Source organism: Protomyctophum bolini (genome assembly GCF_963924005.1).
Source record: "Protomyctophum bolini genome assembly, chromosome: 3".
NCBI lineage: Eukaryota > Metazoa > Chordata > Actinopteri > Myctophiformes > Myctophidae > Protomyctophum > Protomyctophum bolini.
The window spans coordinates 38,829,304-38,848,135 of record NC_137864.1 but is presented as its reverse complement, the minus strand read 5'-3'; the positions used below and the strand labels follow the sequence as shown (position 1 = coordinate 38,848,135).

General features: G+C 50.8%; 1 protein-coding gene across 1 annotated transcript in view; it reads left to right on the top strand.

The window, feature by feature from the left end:
- Nucleotides 1-2,212: 2,212 nt before the first annotated feature.
- Nucleotides 2,213-18,832, top strand: part of cep170ab (centrosomal protein 170Ab) — a gene marked incomplete at both ends in the record, with an annotated part of 33,205 nt that continues 16,585 nt past the window's right edge. The window contains 16 exons of the mRNA XM_080759024.1: nucleotides 2,213-2,317; nucleotides 3,857-3,946; nucleotides 4,613-4,712; nucleotides 6,152-6,204; nucleotides 7,019-7,256; nucleotides 7,766-7,885; nucleotides 8,278-8,493; nucleotides 10,829-11,078; nucleotides 11,756-11,981; nucleotides 13,902-14,051; nucleotides 14,155-14,289; nucleotides 14,677-14,809; nucleotides 15,480-15,733; nucleotides 16,093-16,472; nucleotides 17,148-17,426; nucleotides 17,596-18,362. Coding sequence (XP_080615150.1) covers nucleotides 2,213-2,317; nucleotides 3,857-3,946; nucleotides 4,613-4,712; nucleotides 6,152-6,204; nucleotides 7,019-7,256; nucleotides 7,766-7,885; nucleotides 8,278-8,493; nucleotides 10,829-11,078; nucleotides 11,756-11,981; nucleotides 13,902-14,051; nucleotides 14,155-14,289; nucleotides 14,677-14,809; nucleotides 15,480-15,733; nucleotides 16,093-16,472; nucleotides 17,148-17,426; nucleotides 17,596-18,362 — 3,496 coding nt within the window. The remainder of the gene's footprint in view (nucleotides 2,318-3,856; nucleotides 3,947-4,612; nucleotides 4,713-6,151; nucleotides 6,205-7,018; nucleotides 7,257-7,765; nucleotides 7,886-8,277; nucleotides 8,494-10,828; nucleotides 11,079-11,755; nucleotides 11,982-13,901; nucleotides 14,052-14,154; nucleotides 14,290-14,676; nucleotides 14,810-15,479; nucleotides 15,734-16,092; nucleotides 16,473-17,147; nucleotides 17,427-17,595; nucleotides 18,363-18,832) is intronic.

Sequence of the window (18,832 nt, the reverse complement as noted above, 5' to 3'; positions counted from 1 at the left end):
GAGACTTCTCTTGTCCAGTTCACACTGTGTAAAGAGACTTCTCTTGTCCAGTTCACACTGTGTAAAAGCGACTTCTCTTGTCCAGTTCACACTGTGTTAAAGTGACTTCTCTTGTCCAGTTCACACTGTGTAAAGAGACTTCTCTTGTCCAGTTCACACTGTGTATAAAGAGACTTCTCTTGTCCAGTTCACACTGTGTAAAAGCGACTTCTCTTGTCCAGTTCACACTGTGTAAAGAGACTTATCTTGTCCAGTTCACACTGTGTAAAAGAGACTTCTCTTGTCCAGTTCACACTGTGTAAAAGCGACTTCTCTTGTCCAGTTCACACTGTGTAAAAGAGGCTTCTCTTGTCCAGTTCACACTGTGTAAAAGAGGCTTCTCTTGTCCAGTTCACACTGTGTTAAAGAGACTTCTCTTGTCCAGTTCACACTGTGTAAAGAGACTTCTCTTGTCCAGTTCACACTGTGTATAAAGAGACTTATCTTGTCCAGTTCACACTGTGTAAAAGAGACTTCTCTTGTCCAGTTCACACTGTGTAAAAGCGACTTCTCTTGTCCAGTTCACACTGTGTAAAAGAGGCTTCTCTTGTCCAGTTCACACTGTGTTAAAGAGACTTCTCTTGTCCAGTTCACACTGTGTAAAAGAGACTTCTCTTGTCCAGTTCACACTGTGTATAAAGAGACTTCTCTTGTCCAGTTCACACTGTGTAAAAGAGACTTCTCTTGTCCAGTCCACACTGTGTAAAAGAGACTTCTCTTGTCCAGTTCACACTGTGTAAAAGAGACTTCTCTTGTCCAGTTCACACTGTGTAAAAGAGACTTCTCTTGTCCAGTCCACACTGTGTTAAAGAGACTTCTCTTGTCCAGTTCACACTGTGTAAAAGAGTCTCAGTGTGGTTTTTACTGGTTAAATAAAGGTAAAATAGAAATAAAATAAAAATACCCAGGGGTTGTATTTGTACATCAAGCTGCCCTCACGCTATAGAAACAGGAGATAGGCTGCCCTATATGGACCTATCATGGCTCGGCAAGGCATACTGTACTTACGTTTGTACTCAAGTACATTTAGACTTTCACTTGTATATATACAGTATATACTTAAACTATATACTTCATTGCGGTATATTGATACTATAGTTTTATTAAGTAAAACATGTGAGCGCTTTTTCCACCACTGTTCTGCGTCTGCCGTTGCATGGCGGTCAGACATGGCATGCATCGCCCAATTACATTAATAGGCCATCCCAGAGCAGTCTGACAGTAACGTGTCTTTCTGGATAATTTCTCCCACATCATGTTCATTTCCTCCTGGCCGTCTCTCTCTCTCTCTCTCTCTGACCTCTCTGCTGGCTGTCTGTGTCTCTCTCTCTCTCTCTGACCTCTCTGCAGCGGAGGACCCATGGCCACACTGCAGGAGTAATTAGATTTTCAACAAGTCCAAGTGGAATGTCCAGAGTCCTGTAAGGCATTATTCAATTTATATCCGAATAAAAGGGAGTCTTATATTCTAACGTTGTTTACACCAAGGACGCACAGTAAACGCATCATGTGCGCCAATTTAAAACCAGTGTAAAAATGGACCCTTGGAGTTAAATTATACTGACTGAAAAAGGGTAAATTTGCGTCCATGCATGTGCATGTACTGACCTACGGACTACGGTATGTTACGGTACATGAGAGGGAGGGCTTTATTATCTGTATGGCCTACGGACTAAAGTTCTCGACGGACAGACAGACAGACAGACAGACAGACCTGACAGACCTGACAGATCTGACTTCCTATCAACTGTTAGATGGACAATTGGTTCTTGGTTTACTTCTAGATGTTCTTGTTTACTGTAAATCTCCAGCTCGCCCTCAACATGCTGGCACCTTTTGACACGCACGGCCGCGAGCGCGCGCCCCTCATCTGAATGACTAGTACTGATCCCACACGGTCCCTCATCTGAATGACTAGTACTGATCCCACACGGTCCCTCATCTGAATGACTAGTACTGATCCCACACGGTCCCTCATCTGAATGACTAGTACTGATCCCACACGGTCCCCCCATCTGAATGACTAGTACTGATCCCACACGGTCCCTCATCTGAATGACTAGTACTGATCCCACACGGTCCCCCGCAGCCTAACACTGTTATTGATCCATTCACAGGATGCTGTAGCGCCGCGGCGCCGAGCAGGGTGGCGGTCTGAGCTACCGAAGCAGAGATGAGTCTGACTTCCTGGTTCCTGGTGAGTGGCGGGAACACGCGCCACCGCCTCCCCAGAGAGATGATCTTCGTGGGCCGGGACGACTGTGAACTCATGCTGCAGGTACCATGAACTGGCCCACCCATCGGGACGACTGAACTCATGCTGCAGGTAACATGAACTGGCCCACCCATTGGGACGACTGTGAACTCATGCTGCAGGTACCATGAACTGGCCCACCCATCGGGACGACTGTGAACTCATGCTGCAGGTAACATGAACTGGCCCACCCATTGGGACGACTGTGAACTCATGCTACAGGTAACATGAACTGGCCCACCCATTGTGATGACTGTGAACTCATGCTACAGGTAACATGAAATGGCCCACCCATTGGGACGACTGTGAACTCATGCTACAGGTAACATGAACTGGCCCACCCATTGGGACGACTGTGAACTCATGCTACAGGTACCATGAACTGGCCCACCCATTGGGACGACTGTGAACTCATGCTGCAGGTACCATGAACTCCCATTGGGACGACTGTGAACTCATGCTACAGGTAACATGAACTGGCCCACCCATTGGGACGACTGTGAACTCATGCTGCAGGTAACATGAACTGGCCCACCCATTGGGACGACTGTGAACTCATGCTACAGGAACCATGAACTGGCCCACCCATTGGGACGACTGAACTCATGCTGCAGGTAACATGAACTGGCCCACCCATTGGGATGACTGTGAACTCATGCTACAGGTAACATGAACTGGCCCACCCATTGGGATGACTGAACTCATGCTGCAGGTAACATGAACTGGCCCACCCATTGGGATGACTGTGAACTCATGCTGCAGGTAACATGAACTGGCCCACCCATTGGGATGACTGAACTCATGCTGCAGGTAACATGAACTGGCCCACCTGGTAGGACGACTGTGAACTCATGCTACAGGTAACATGAACTGGCCCACCCATTGGGACGACTGTGAACTCATGCTACAGGTAACATGAACTGGCCCACTCGATGCTGGAGTCTCAGTGCTGTATTTTGCGTGTCTTAAGTACCAGGTCTTATTCCCTATAACTTGAGTAAACTAAAGACCTGGAGGCGTGGTCAATGCTCGTTGGCCACTCAGAATAGCCAAATGGCATTGGTCACGCTTCCAGGTCTTTAGTTTACTCAAGTTAGGGAATAAGACCTGGTACTTAAGACACGCAAAATACAGCCCTCAGTGTATTGACCCATTTAGACCTGAGACCTAAACAAAATGTATTGTAAATCATGAAAAGCCTATGTTTCTATGTCAATGGTGCTCAACCTTTTTCACGTCAAGGACCCCCAGAATTATCTTGGCCACGGACCTCCATCTGAAAATATGTTGTTCCAGATTTGACTTAAAAAACGTTTGCTCTGAAAGAATATTATATTCAAAGATTTGTGCCACATTTTAACGATTTTTCAAAGAAATAGCAGATCTACACAAGCTATGAGCTATTTGAGCTATTTTTCTCAATAGCTAAAGTATAACATAAGGCTTTAAAACACCAAAAAAGGGGTTTCACGTCGATCATGAATGGATTAAATCTGTCCAGATTATCACCTGGAGATTAACATTAAAGATTAAAAATGATTAATCTGATTTGGTGTGATTTAGTCCCGCAGTGTCGACAAACAGCACGCCGTCATCAACTACGAGCCTGGAGTCGATGAGCACAAGGTGAAGGACCTGGGCAGTCTGAATGGGGTGATTACTATTACAGTCAGTTTGCACTCTTCAGACACAGGCAGACAGACAGATACAGGCAGACAGACAGGCAGACAGACAGACAGATATTGCATACTAGGTTCCCAACTTGCATCGTTCCCAAGTAGGCCGGTGGTCGACAGGCACAGGTCCGATACGATGACACGAAATGTACGCAAATGCCATCATTCCAAATGTATGATAATATATAATCTATTAGTTAATCTGTAAAAATGTACACTCAAGACACTGCCCCCGCTGCCACCCTTAGATCTCCATATATGGAACTGACCTGTTCTGACATGTTGATCTGACCTCATCAAACTCTGTACAACACTCAAGACACGCTCCATATATGGCCAGTACAGAATCCATCCCATATGTTTATTTGTTTATTTGTTTAAAAATAAACAAATAAATAAATCTTGCTCTGACCTCATCAAACCCTGTACAACACTCAAGACACACTCCATATATGGCCAGTACAGAATCCATCCCATATGTTTATTTGTTTATTTGTTTAAAACTAAACAAATAAATAAATGTTGATCTGACCTCATCAAACCCTGTACACTCAAGACACGCTCCATATATGCTCCAGTACAGAATCCATCCCATATGTTATAGATATACTGTCATAACCATTTCCTCAAATTGTGTTCGCAGACATTTGTCAACGACGTCAGGATACAGGAGCAAATGTACGTCACGTTGAAAATGGACGACAAACTGAGGTTCGGATATGATATCCTTTTTTCCAATACGTGTGCGTTCCGTTCCTCATGTTATTGATCGGTTCGACGCTAAGAGTCACAAGGTCAGCATGGCAGAGACGCACGCACACACACGCGCACACACACACACGCGCACGCACGCACGCACGCACGCACGCACACACACACACACACACACACACACACACACACACACACACACACACACACACACACACACACACACACACACACACACACACACACACACACACACACACACACACACACACACACACACACACACACACACACAGTAACGTTATCTGTTGTGGAAGGGCTCTCACTGTATACCCTTCCTGTTCCATAATAGATGAGGCTCTCGGTTTGAGGCTCTGTTTGTTGTTTTACTGTACTGTACTGTACTGTACTGTACTGTACTGTACTGTACTGTACTGTACTGTACTGTACTGTACTGTACTGTACTGTACTGTACTGAAGAACAACAACAAACAGTACAGTACACCAGTAAGACGCGCAAACGCGGGAAGCGAACGCAGCTCGTACATATTTAAGTTAAGTTATTTATAAGTTAAGTTTTTAACTTAGCCATAACCATATAAGGAGTCCCCAAAGCAGCTATACGTCCAAATATGGAGTGTGTTGCATCAATCACAAACAAATCACTCAGCTCCATATATGGGCACAAAGGTGGGACACACAGACAGACACACAGACAGACAGACAGACAGACAGACATGATCTGCTAGGTCTCATAGTAAGTGCTCACTGCGTTCGCAACTACACTACACTACACTACACTACACTACACTACACTACACTACACTACACTACACTACACTACACTACACTACACTACACTACACTGTACTGTACTGTCCTGTCCTGTCCTGTCCTGTACTGTACTACAGTACAGTACAGTACACAGTACTGTACTGTTTGTTGTTGTTCTTCTCCTTGTTTAAATATATATTTTTATCCCACAATTTTGTAACCCATTTTTCACCCCTGTGTCAATCATCTAATGTGATCCTGGGCTCTACACACCCTCCACCAACCTAGTCCCCATATATGGGGGACAAGGGGAGACCAACCTAGTCCCCATATATGGGGGACAAGGGGAGACCAACCTAGTCCCCATATATGGGGGACAAGGGGAGAGCAACCTAGTCCCCATATATGGGGGACAAGGGCAGACCAACCTAGTCCCCATATATGGGGGACAAGGGGAGAGCAACCTAGTCCCCATATATGGGGGACAAGGGGAGAGCAACGGACTTGAACTCATGCTTCCTTCATGCCTGAGTGTCCAAGTTGCTCCTTTTACACCTGACAGGGGGGAGTTTCCCTGGTTGGACGTAGCACGTGGAAGGAACACGTTATTCCAACCAGTTCCTTTCCCCTCCATCAGGCGCCCCGGCTGGCCAGGGGGAGGCAGTTGTTCTTCTCCTTAACCCTTAACCACATACACACCTGTTCTCCGTGGTCAGAGGAGAGCTGCACGTTCCCGAGGAGGCGCTCAAGGTTGGCCCTACGGCATGCCGAGGTTGTTGTGGTGAATTATTAGCAGTGGTGGAAAAGAAGTACTCAATTGTTTTACCTAAGTAAAAGTTCCAATACTGCCACATTCAGAGCTACTTTGTTATATAAGTAAAAAGTACGGAATTGAAAATGTACTTTGTAACGATGCCTTTATCCGGCATGGAAAGGAGAGGGAGGGCATTTTGCATTTCTTTCACCATAGTATAAATGCTGTATTCGTGGTCTGGAGAGGGCAGATGTTTTACAGCAGTTGTTTTACAGACGGGTAAAAGGGCAGGGGCTGAAGAAGGCTCTTTTGACGTCTATATGTGTGCACGTCCCTGCATGGCGACAGTCCTGTTCAGCCTTCTATGCCCACCCGTCTGTAAAACAACTTCCCTTTTACACGTCTGTAAAACAACTTCCCCTTTTACACCGTCTGTAAAACAACTTCCCTTTTACCCGTCTGTAAAACAACTTCCCTTTTACACCGTCTGTAAAACAACTGCCCCATTTTACCCGTCTGTAAAACAACTTCCCTTTTACACCGTCTGTAAAACAACTGCCCCATTTTACCCGTCTGTAAAACAACTTGCCTTTTACTCAGTCTGTAAAACAACTGCCCCTTTTACCCCTTCTGTAAAACAACTTCCCTTTTACCCCGTCTGTAAAACAACTGCCCTTTTACCCCGTCTGTAAAACAACTGCCCCTTTTTACCCGTCTGTAAAACAACTGCCCTTTTACCCCGTCTGTAAAACAACTGCCCCTTTTACCCGTCTGTAAAACAACTGCCTCCTCCTCCTCCTGGGCCCTCAGCATGAGAAGTTCAGCAGCCAGCTCCAACTAGTCCAGAAGAAGGTGGTTCCCGATGAGGCCGCCAGTGGAGCAGCGGAGGAGAAGCCCTCAGAGCCAGCGGCGGCGGCGGCGGTGGGACCAGCGGTGGCAGCGGTGGGACCAGGACCAGCACCAGCACCGCCTGCAGCATGCGAGGGAGCCACGTCCGCCAAACCTCCTCCTCCTGAGACGAGCCAGCTGGGAGAGGACAGGATGGCAGGTGAGCGTCGACAGCTATAGGCTACTATAGCAGCAGTGGTTTCCTAATCCTTTTTAGCCTTAGTCTGTCACCCAAAAGAGAGATTAGATATCCTCTACCTTCCAATGAAGTGATGTGTAAAGTCATCCTCTCTACGACCTTTCAATGAAGTGATGTGTAAACTCATCCTCTACGACCTTCCAATGAAGTGATTGCGAACGCAGTGAGCACTAACTATGAGACCTAGCAGATCATGTCTGTCTGTCTGTGTGTCTGTGTGCTGTAACACCACCTGCCCGCCACCAGAGGGCGCAGCTGTATCACACACAAAAACACACACACACACACACACACACACACACACACACACACACCTTAACTTAAAAAAAGTAACTTAAAAAAAAACCCAAATATGTACGAGCTGCGTTCGCTTCCCGCGTTTGCGCGTCTTACTTGTGTGTAAACTCATCCTCTATGACCTTCCAATGAAGTGATGTGTAAACTCATCCTCTCTACGACCTTTCCGCCAGGAGGAGATGTATCGGCGGCGCACCGGGGAACCCCGCTGTACGGCCAGCCTGCCTGGTGGGGCGACGGAGAGCAGCATTCTGGACGGACCTCGGACAGGAAGCAGGACAAAGCGGAGACAGGTACAGTATATACAGACGCAACCACAACTATATGTAGAACGGTGCAGTAAGGGCCTTTCTCGGCCCTCTCCAACTGCGTGTTTATCACTGCGTGAAAAGAGTAGCTAACGGCAGGGCTGGACTGGGACAAAAAATTCGGCCCGGACATTTTCGCGTGAATTTGGCCCCCTACGGTCGCGGCCCACCGGGAATATGCCCGGTACGTCCTGTGGCCAGTCTGAATAAAAAAAGTCATTAAAATGTTGGCATATTATTGCTATTATAGCAGCTTTAACTCTCAAATTAAATTAGTAAACTTTGATACTTTTTCAATAGTAATAGTATTTGTGAAGTTGTTACGGCCTACAGTACAAACGGTACAGTACTGTGCGTCCTCACGTTCATATCTACAGATAACAAAGACACCAAGAGGAGTGCTGCCGACGCCCCGATGAGTGGCCCCCTGCCGCCACTAGGGGCCTCCAGCGAGGAGCCCAGCTACTTCGAGATCCCCACCAAAGACCCCCTCGGGGAGGCCCCGTCCCGAGACACAGAGGCAGGCTCCGCCTCCGAGCCCGCCCACGGACACGCCTCCTTCACCATCGAGTTCGACCCCACTGGGGCGGCGGGTAGGTAGCCAATTAGGTCGTACGTAAACAAAAGTGAGGGGTACGGTACTGTACTGTACTGTACTGTACTGTACTGTACTGTACTGTACTGTACTGTACTGTACTGTACTGTACTGTACTGTACTGTACAAGCTCTCCTCATTGGCCTCTGTCTGTGTGTTAGGCTGCACAACAGGGACACTTGTGGTGGTGACAATATGCTAATTCCGTGCCCCAAAACGAAGCAAAATAACCGATTTGGACATTTGGTATAAACAGGAAACTACTCAAGATATGTTTCACTGAATATTTCACTGTTATGACTCGGCAATAACAGATGTTACACCTATGACTCAGCAATAGTAGATGTTACACCTATGACTCAGCAATAGTAGATGTTACACCTATGACTCAGCAATAATATATGTTACACCTATGACTCAGCAATAGTAGATGTTACACCTATGACTCAGCAATAATAGATGTTACACCTATGACTCAGCAATAATATATGTTACACCTATGACTCAGCAATAACAGATGTTACACCTATGACTCAGCAATAACATATGTTACACCTATGACTCAGCAATAATAGATGTCTTAAGGGCCTTTTCAAACGGGAAGCGAGGAACGCAGGCGTTGTTGTCTGGATCAAAGACAGGTCTCCTCCAGGTCTGGATCAACGACAGGTCTCCTCCAGGTCTGGATCAACGACAGGTCTGATACAGTTCTGGATCAAAGACAGGTCTCCTCCAGGTCTGGATCAAAGACAGGTCTCCTCCAGGTGTGGATCAAAGACAGGTCTCCTCCAGGTCTGGATCAAAGACAGGGTCTCCTCCAGGTGTGGATCAAAGACAGGTCTCCTCCAGGTGTGGATCAAAGACAGGTCTCCTCCAGGTGTGGATCAAAGACAGGTCTCCTCCAGGTCTGGATCAAAGACAGGGTCTCCTCCAGGTGTGGATCAAAGACAGGTCTCCTCCAGGTGTGGATCAAAGACAGGTCTCCTCCAGGTCTGGATCAAAGACAGGGTCTCCTCCAGGTCTGGATCAAAGACAGGTCTCCTCCAGGTCTGGATCAAAGACAGGGTCTCCTCCAGGTGTGGATCAAAGACAGGTCTCCTCCAGGTCTGGATCAAAGACAGGGTCTCCTCCAGGTCTGGATCAAAGACAGGTCTCCTCCAGGTCTGGATCAAAGACAGGGTCTCCTCCAGGTGTGGATCAAAGACAGGTCTCCTCCAGGTCTGGATCAAAGACAGGGTCTCCTCCAGGTGTGGATCAAAGACAGGCCTCCTCCAGGTCTGGATCAACGACAGGTCTGATACAGTTCTGGATCAAAGACAGGTCTCCTCCAGGTGTGGATCAAAGACAGGTCTCCTCCAGGTCTGGATCAAAGACAGGTCTCCTCCAGGTCTGGATCAAAGACAGGTCTCCTCCAGGTCTGGATCAAAGACAGGTCTCCTCCAGGTCTGGATCAAAGACAGGTCTCCTCCAGGTCTGGATCAAAGACAGGGTCTCCTCCAGGTCTGGATCAAAGACAGGTCTCCTCCAGGTGTGGATCAAAGACAGGTCTCCTCCAGGTCTGGATCAAAGACAGGTCTCCTCCAGGTCTGGATCAAAGACAGGTCTCCTCCAGGTGTGGATCAACCACAGGTCTCCTCCAGGACTGGGTCAACGACAGGTCTCCTCCAGGTCTTGATCAAAGACAGGTCTGCTACAGGTCTGGATCAAAGACAGGGTCTCCTCCAGGTCTGGATCAAAGACAGGTCTGCTCCAGGTCTGGATCAAAGACAGGGTCTCCTCCAGGTCTGGATCAAAGACAGGTCTCCTCCAGGTCTGGATCAAAGACAGGGTCTCCTCCAGGTCTGGATCAAAGACAGGTCTCCTCCAGGTCTGGATCAAAGACAGGTCTCCTCCAGGTCTGGATCAAAGACAGGTCTCCTCCAGGACTGGGTCAACGACAGGTCTCCTCCAGGTCTGGATCAAAGACAGGTCTGCTACAGGTCTGGATCAAAGACAGGGTCTCCTCCAGGTCTGGATCAACCACAGGTCTCCTCCAGGACTGGGTCAACGACAGGTCTCCTCCAGGTTTGCTCAAGAGGGGCGCGACAACGCGAGCATAACAAAAAAGCTAAACAGAATCCAGGCTTGGCGAGTCGCGGGGGGGGGGGGGGGGGGGGGGGGGGGCGTGTGCACGTAACGAGCACGCGCGCAACAAATTCACTCACGTAAATACGCCTGTGTTTTCACACCGCGACTTCTCCCCAAGTGCTCTGAAAGTGAATGCGCGTTATACCGCTTGACGTTTGAAAGGCCCTTTAGGCATCATATTAAGTTGACTTTATCTACTTTGTCAGGTAAAGCGAGCGCCAAGGAGCGCGCGGCGGTGAAGGCGGGGCCGGAGACCAGGCCACGCCCCAAGAGGGGCGTGGGGGAGGAGCTGAGCCCCCTCCAGACGGCCATGGTGGCCGCAGAGGTCAAGGTCGCCGATTGGCTGGCCCAGAACGAGCTGCCGCTGGCTCTTAAAGAGACGGTCGCTGTCGCCGAGGATGACGGGGAGAGCGTGAAGAGTGACCTCCCCGTCCAGCTGAGGAGTCTCAAAGGTGTGTGTGTGTGTGTGTGTGTGCTGTTTTGGGCAGCAAATTTAGATTTTAATTTAGTCATAGTCTCTTGAATAGTTTTTAGATTCAGTCACATTTTAGTCACCTGGAATGTTTTAGTGTTAGTCTAGGTTTAGTCGACCAAATATAAGATTTTTGTCGACTAAATCTACGGCAGATTTTCCTAACATTTTAGTCTATTTGATGACGAAATTGTCTGTATATTTAGTCTTAGTTTTAGTCATCAAAGCTTAGTTTTTTGGTAGTTTTTGGATTTTCGTCTTAGTTTTAGTCGACAAAAGCGTGTGCGCGTTCCGTGCGTGCATGCGTGCGTGCGTGCATGCACTGTATGCATGTGTGCACATGAAAGGAATGCTTCATCCCACAGCACTCACCATTGACTGGGTTAACTCGTCATGCACGCAGCACAGAAACAGATGTTGTTGCTACATAAATAGCGTCAATGCTAGCGAGCTAAAATATAGCCATCCTTGCTCTAGAAAGCACCAATGTTTCCATCTAGACCACCGGATTATCAGCAAAGACCTCCGAAATTCGCGCTAATTGACCAAACCATAGAGAGCTCCGTATATTAGAGTTATTCAGCTTTTAGTCTGCCTGTATAATGGAGAGGGGAGTTGCACCACTCGGTTCACACAGGTGTGATTTTCTTTCTCTAGGCAGTAAACATGAGGACGGCACCCAGAGCGACTCTGAGAACCCGCCGGGTGACCAGCGGCGGACGGCGGCGGCGCTGGACGAGCGCTCTCCTCGCGGGATGTGGGGGGGGAGCCCGGTGGGGGGCGGCGGGGCCAAGATGGTCCGAGAGGGCCGCGCCAACGTGCCCGACGGGCTCTTCGCCGAGGAGGACAGCCCGGCACGGCGCCACAGGTCCTCCACAGGCCCCAAGGTGGGTGACTAGATGACATGGTATCACCTCCCCCCCCCAAGGTGGGTGACTAGATGACATGGTATCACCTCCAGACCCCAAGGTGGGTGACTAGATGACATGGTATCACCTCCAGACCCCAAGGTGGGTGACTAGATGACATGGTATCACCTCCCCCCCCCAAGGTGGGTGACTAGATGACATGGTAACACCTCCCCCCCCCAAGGTGGGTGACTAGATGACATGGTATCACCTCCCCCCCCCAAGGTGGGTGACTAGATGACATGGTATCACCTCCCCCCCCCAAGGTGGGTGACTAGATGACATGGTATCACCCCCCCCCCCCCCCCCCAAGGTGGGTGACTAGATGACATGGTATCACCTCCCCCCCCCCAAGGTGGGTGACTAGATGACATGGTATCACCTCCCCCCCCCAAGGTGGGTGACTAGATGACATGGTATCACCTCCCCCCCCCAAGGTGGGTGACTATAGATGACATGGTATCACCTCCCCCCCCCCAAGGTGGGTGACTAGAGATGACATGGTATCACCTCCCCCCCCCAAGGTGGGTGACTAGAGATGACATGGTATCACCTCCCCCCCCCAAGGTGGGTGACTAGATGACATGGTATCACCTCCCCCCCCCAAGGTGGGTGACTAGATGACATGGTATCACCTCCCCCCCCCAAGGTGGGTGACTAGATGACATGGTATCACCTCCCCCCCCCCAAGGTGGGTGACTAGATGACATGGTATCACCTCCCCCCCCCCCAAGGTGGGTGACTAGATGACATGGTATCACCTCCCCCCCCCAAGGTGGGTGACTAGATGACATGGTATCACCTCCCCCCCCCAAGGTGGGTGACTAGTCCCCCCAAGGTGGGTGACTAGAGATGACATGGTATCACCTCCCCCCCCCAAGGTGGGTGACTAGATGACATGGTATCACCTCCCCCCCCCAAGGTGGGTGACTAGATGACATGGTATCACCTCCCCCCCCCCAAGGTGGGTGACTAGAGATGACATGGTATCACCTCCCCCCCCCCCCAAGGTGGGTGACTAGAGATGACATGGTATCACCTCCCCCCCCCAAGGTGGGTGACTAGATGACATGGTATCACCTCCCCCCCCCCAAGGTGGGTGACTAGATGACATGGTATCACCTCCCCCCCCCAAGGTGGGTGACTAGATGACATGGTATCACCTCCCCCCCCCCAAGGTGGGTGACTAGATGACATGGTATCACCTCCCCCCCCCCCAAGGTGGGTGACTAGATGACATGGTATTGCATGTTGCAGTTCGCCTGCAAATCTCTGCAAAATACGACACCTGAGCGAACAAATAAAGAGCGAAAACGGTCGCATTTTCGCACATTCGCCACTGATGTGGAAGCTTGCATGGACTTCAATTGGTTTTTTTTAAATGCGAATTATTCGCATGAATATATCGCGTCGCCAATTCGCCAGTGTGTAATGACCTTAATACCCTGTTTTTGTGTTGTTTTGTTTTGAGTTTTTTTGGTTTGTTTTTTCCCTTCTTTTCTTTCCTCTGTTAACCCATTCTGAACGGGAACCCATGTTGGTGTCGGCATCATGTTATGCTTTAGCTATTGAAAAATAGCAGATCTACAAGCTTGTAGGTCTGCTATTTTTGAAAAATCGAAGAGCGACTGACATTTTTAGAATCTGATCTCAGGTCAGAATGGGTTAATCAGACCAGTGTGTGTCCAGTGGAAACCTCGTATGAATCTGATCTCAGGTCAGAATGGGTTAATGACCTTTGTATGGACTGAATACATGAGGACCATCTCCAAAACGATATATATCGTATCTCAAGTCAAGTCCAAATAAAGAATTTCAATCATCAAGGTGGCGGCGGCGGCGTCAGGAGGAGGAGGAGGGGTCGCGGGGGAGAGGCGTCCGGGCGCGGCGCCCTATCAGCAGACGGCCCGAGACGCGGCGGCCTATCAGCAGTCGTCCCGAGACGACGGCTACCTCCAGGGAGACGACCACAGCGACAGAGGGACGTACACCATCGAGGTGGAGAACGGAGACCACGAGGAAGAGGAAGCCAGGAGGATGATCGACAAGGTTGGAACCACCACTTTATTATTACTCTTTTAATGGCAGAATAACGAGGGCCGTGTGTTCAAAGGGTCCGTCATGCATTCCGTGTTGTGGTGCATTTCGGCAGGTGTTTGGTGTGGAGGAGCAGCAGTCTGTGCCCGTGTCCCGGGTGGGGGGCGCCGGGGACCCCCACAGACACAGGCTGACCACAGGGAGGTCAGCCACGGGAGACCGGAGCAAGCCTGGACGCATGGACACAGAGGTGGGTACCAGACGCTACACAGAGACCAAGCCTGGACGCATGGACACAGAGGTGGGTACCAGACACTACACAGAGACCAAGCCTGGACGCACATGGACACAGAGGTGGGTACCAGACGCTACACAGAGACCAAGCCTGGACGCACATGGACACAGAGGTGGGTACCAGACGCTACACAGAGACCAAGCCTGGACGCATGGACACAGAGGTGGGTGCCAGACGCTACACAGAGAGAGAGCCTGGACGCACATGGACACATTTATGCATATATGCCCTCATTTATCAATCAAGTGTAAAATCAATTACCTGATGTGATCCTGGGCTCTACACACCCTCCGCCAACCTGGGGAGAGCACCGGACTTGAACTCATGCATGTTTCTGTGCAGGTGCTTCCTGAGGAGCTGGTGGTGGGGGGTCCCCGCTGGGTGTCTCAGTGGGCCACGCTGGCTGCCAGTCACATCAGGACCGACCCGGAGGGATCAGGACCCGAGAGCCACGTCTACATGACCGAAGACAGAGGTACTGTCAGCCTGCTGGGCCCAGAGGTTCTGTCTGTCTCTGATAGCCTGCTGGTCCCAGAGGTACTGTCTCTGATAGCCTGCTGGTCCCAGAGGTTTTGTCTGTCTCTGATAGCCTGCTGGTCCCAGAGGTTCTGTCTGTCTCTGATAGCCTGCTGGTTCCAGAGGTTCTGTCTGTCTCTGATAGCCTGCTGGGCCCAGAGGTTCTGTCTCTGATAGCCTGCTGGGCCCAGAGGTTCTGTCTCTGATAGCCTGCTGGGCCCAGAGGTACCATCACTGATAGCCTGCTGGGCCCAGAGGTTCTGTCTCTGATAGCCTGCTGGGCCCAGAGGTTCTGTCTCTGATAGCCTGCTGGGCCCAGAGGTTCTGTCTGTCTCTGATAGCCTGCTGGGCCCAGAGGTTCTGTCTCTGATAGCCTGCTGGCCCCAGAGGTTCTGTCTGTCTCTGATAGCCTGCTGGGCCCAGAGGTACTGTCTCTGATAGCCTGCTGGTCCCAGAGGTTCTGTCTCTGATAGCCTGCTGGGCCCAGAGGTTCTGTCTCTGATAGCCTGCTGGCCCCAGCCAGAAATTAACACATAAAAACATCAAATAAATTCCTAAATATGTAATAATTAGGAAGAAGTAAACTATGGAGAATCATCATCCACTCGTCTCCCGTTTCCGTTTTCCAGCTGAGATCAGCGAGTCCAGCTACTCCGCCTCGTCGAGCTACACCACCGACCACCGCAAGAGGAGGACCCTCCCCCAGCTGCCTGGCGAAGACCACGCCCCCCCGGGGAGGAGGAGGGGGAGGGGGACCCTCCCCCAGCTGCCTGGCGAAGAGCACGCCGCCCCGGGGAGGAGGAGGAGGGGGCCGACGGGGGGCGGCGGCGGTGGGACGGGAGAGAAACAAGACACGGAGCTGCAGGAGAAGGAGAGCCATCAGGTGAAACCATGTGGTGGAAAAAAGTACTCAATTGTTTTACTTAAGTAAAAGTATACCAATACTGAAATTTAGAACTAATTAAACTGATCTCAGGTCAGAATGGTTTAAGAGCGTCTGCTAAACGCCTACATTGTAAACTGATCTCAGGTCAGAATGGTTTAAGAGCGTCTGCTAAACGCCTACATTGTAATCTGATCTCAGGTCAGAATGGTTTAAGAGCGTCTGCTAAACGCCTACATTGTAAACTGATCTCAGGTCAGAATGGTTTAAGAGCGTCTGCTAAACGCCTACATTGTAAACTGATCTCAGGTCAGAATGGTTTAAGAGCGTCTGCTAAACGCCTACATTGTAAACTGTAGGTGAAGACGAGCAGGGAGAAGAACAGACCCGCGGGAGGCCGTCACGGCGGAAGCCCCAAGCGCTCGTCCCCCTCCCCCGCCAAGTCGCTGGACAGAGGGGGAGGAGGAGGGGGAGGCGGCGTGGTGACCAGGCTCCCGCCTCGACCGCTGAGCAGCGCTGAACAGAGGAGGCTGGAGGAGGTGCGGAGGAGGAAGAAGGAGGAGGAGGAGGAAGAGGAGGAGGAGGAGGAGGAGGAGGAAGGGTCCATGAAGGTGGACAACAACGGGAAGCCGCTGTTGAGGCAGGAGAGTTTCACCGTGGAGCGAGCCAGCGGCTCCGGCGTGCCCGTGGAGCTCATACCGCGCATCGACGGGCACGGCGGCAGCAGAGTGACCTCCAGGTATACAGGGGGCGGTCCATATCACCATCAACACATTTGCTGCTATCATTTATTGAAAAATTAGGACCTAATTCACGCCAGCATTTTTTTAATTTGAGCTCTTATTTTGAAAAGCCGCCATTTCTGGTCATTTCGCCGTAGACCTAAATTTGGAAACTGCACGGAGCGGGGCCTTCCTTATTGACAATCTTACATATAGATTGAATGCATGGGATATGATTTACAGTCTTAAAGATGGAGTACCACAATTGTTGTTTTTCCAGTTTTTCCATCTGTCTATGAGGTGACAGTACTTCATTTGACACCCTGGAGTCGTTTTTATGTGCAATGGTGCATTAACTTTGTATTTAGGGTTAATTTCTTCCTGGAGGCTGAAACCTTGACAGTCAAACAGGCCAAAATGAGATAAACAGAAGCAAAGATTTGAGTTAAAAACGTTGGCTCTGAAAGAATATATTATTCAAAGATTTGCACCACACTTTCAAGGTTTTAAAAAAAATAGCAGAACTACAAGCATTCGGTGCCGCGCTGCGAGCTTGTAGATCTGCTATTTTTCAATAGCTATAAAGTATAACAACAATGCTTTAAAACATGCTTGAAAAAAAATAGCCATAAGAAACCGTGCGAAAACAATATGGTGATGATAAACATATCTGTCCATATATATACCTCCAGGGACGACGGCTCCTCCCTCCAGAGGGACGCGGAGGCCGTGGCGGCCTATCTGGAGACGGCGGCGGTATCGGAGACGGGCGACCCGCCCAGCCAGTCCGCCGAGGGCTTCACGTCGCCCGAGTCGGACGTGGACACCACCAGCACCCTGAGCCAGGCGGAGGGCGCGAGGAGGGTCACCCACCACCAGAGGCGCTCGCGGACGCTGGCGGGGCAACAGAAGGAGAGGACGGTGGTGTGCTCCCCCAGGGGAGGGGGAGGCCGAGAGACGCAAGACTCAAGGTCAGCTGGAATCGTTATGATGTTGGTCATCGTTATGATGTGGTCATCGTTATGATGTGGTCATCGTTATGATGTGGTCATCGTTATGATGTTGGTCATCGTTATGATGATTTTACATGTGCTCTTTCTGAACGGACCCAATCATACCGTACTTACTGTACTCCTGCAGGAGGACGAAGGCCAAGATGTCCGCCCAGCCGCCGCCCAGCCCAGCGTGGACGTCCCAGGACCTCACGGACGACGACGCCAACTCCAACTCCCTCCTGTCGGACTCCCACCCCCCCTCCTCCCACCCCCCCAGAGGTCAGACCACGGGGGGGGGGAGCGCCACCACCACCACGGTGGGCGCCAGCACAAAATCCAGCCGCGCTAAGGCCGCCCCCGCCCCCCAGGGCGGCGTCAGCGTCTCCGCCTTCTCCTCCTCCTCCGGCCCCGCCAGTCGACCCGGCAGCGCCGGGCCCGGCGGGCCCAACAGGCCCCCCCGGCCCACGCGCTCCTCCCTGCTGCGGCGAGCGCGTCTCGGGGGCGGGGACTCCGTGTCGGACACGGAGCCACCGCCGGGAGGAGCCGCCGACTGGGACCGCGTGTCCGTGGCCTCCGAGGCCTCCACGGCCAGCTCCGCCTCCCGGACCCGACGGGGGATGTCCCGGATAGAGGCCCTGGCCCAGCCCCGGAGACCCCGGGTCCAGGGTCACTCGCTCTGGGCGGCGCAGAGCGATTCGGAGGCCGCGGCGGTGGTGCGGCGGGGGGAGCGGAGCCGGGGGGGGGGTCTGGGGGGGGCGCGGAGTGTGGCCGGGGACTACGCCAGCAGACACGGCGGGACGAGGATGACCTCATCGGCGGTACCACCCAGAGCCCGCGCCAACAGCGCCTCCAAGCTGCCAGACCGGGGTAAAGCCACCGGCTCGTATGTTGGGCATGGTGGCACACCTGCATGTAAGTCTGTCCCTTTTCACCCCAAAAACACCTCCTCCATGTTCTCAACTGAACATCCATATCATATTATCTCTTTGAAATACACAGTTAAAGGACCACCGCTTTTCAACCTATCTTCATATAATAGGTCCTCACTAATAGGCTAATCATGATAAAATGGCACGATTCTTTTCTACTCAGTCTCATGTGTCTCATAGGACGGCTGTGGGCAGTTTAGAAACCGTCCTCCAGTGACCAGTCATCGTTAGGCAGATTATTTAAAAAAAATGTTTAGATTTTTATTATCGTGAGAATGATGGCTTCCATTTTCGCATTGCAACTTTTCAGGACTAGAAAGCCTGCAGTTTCTATTAGCTTGTATTCCCCAGCGATGACTTGAGGTCACTGGAAGACGGTTTCTGAACTGCCCACAGCCCTCCTATATGAGACACAGACTGGTTTCTGAACTGCCCACAGCCCTCCTATATGAG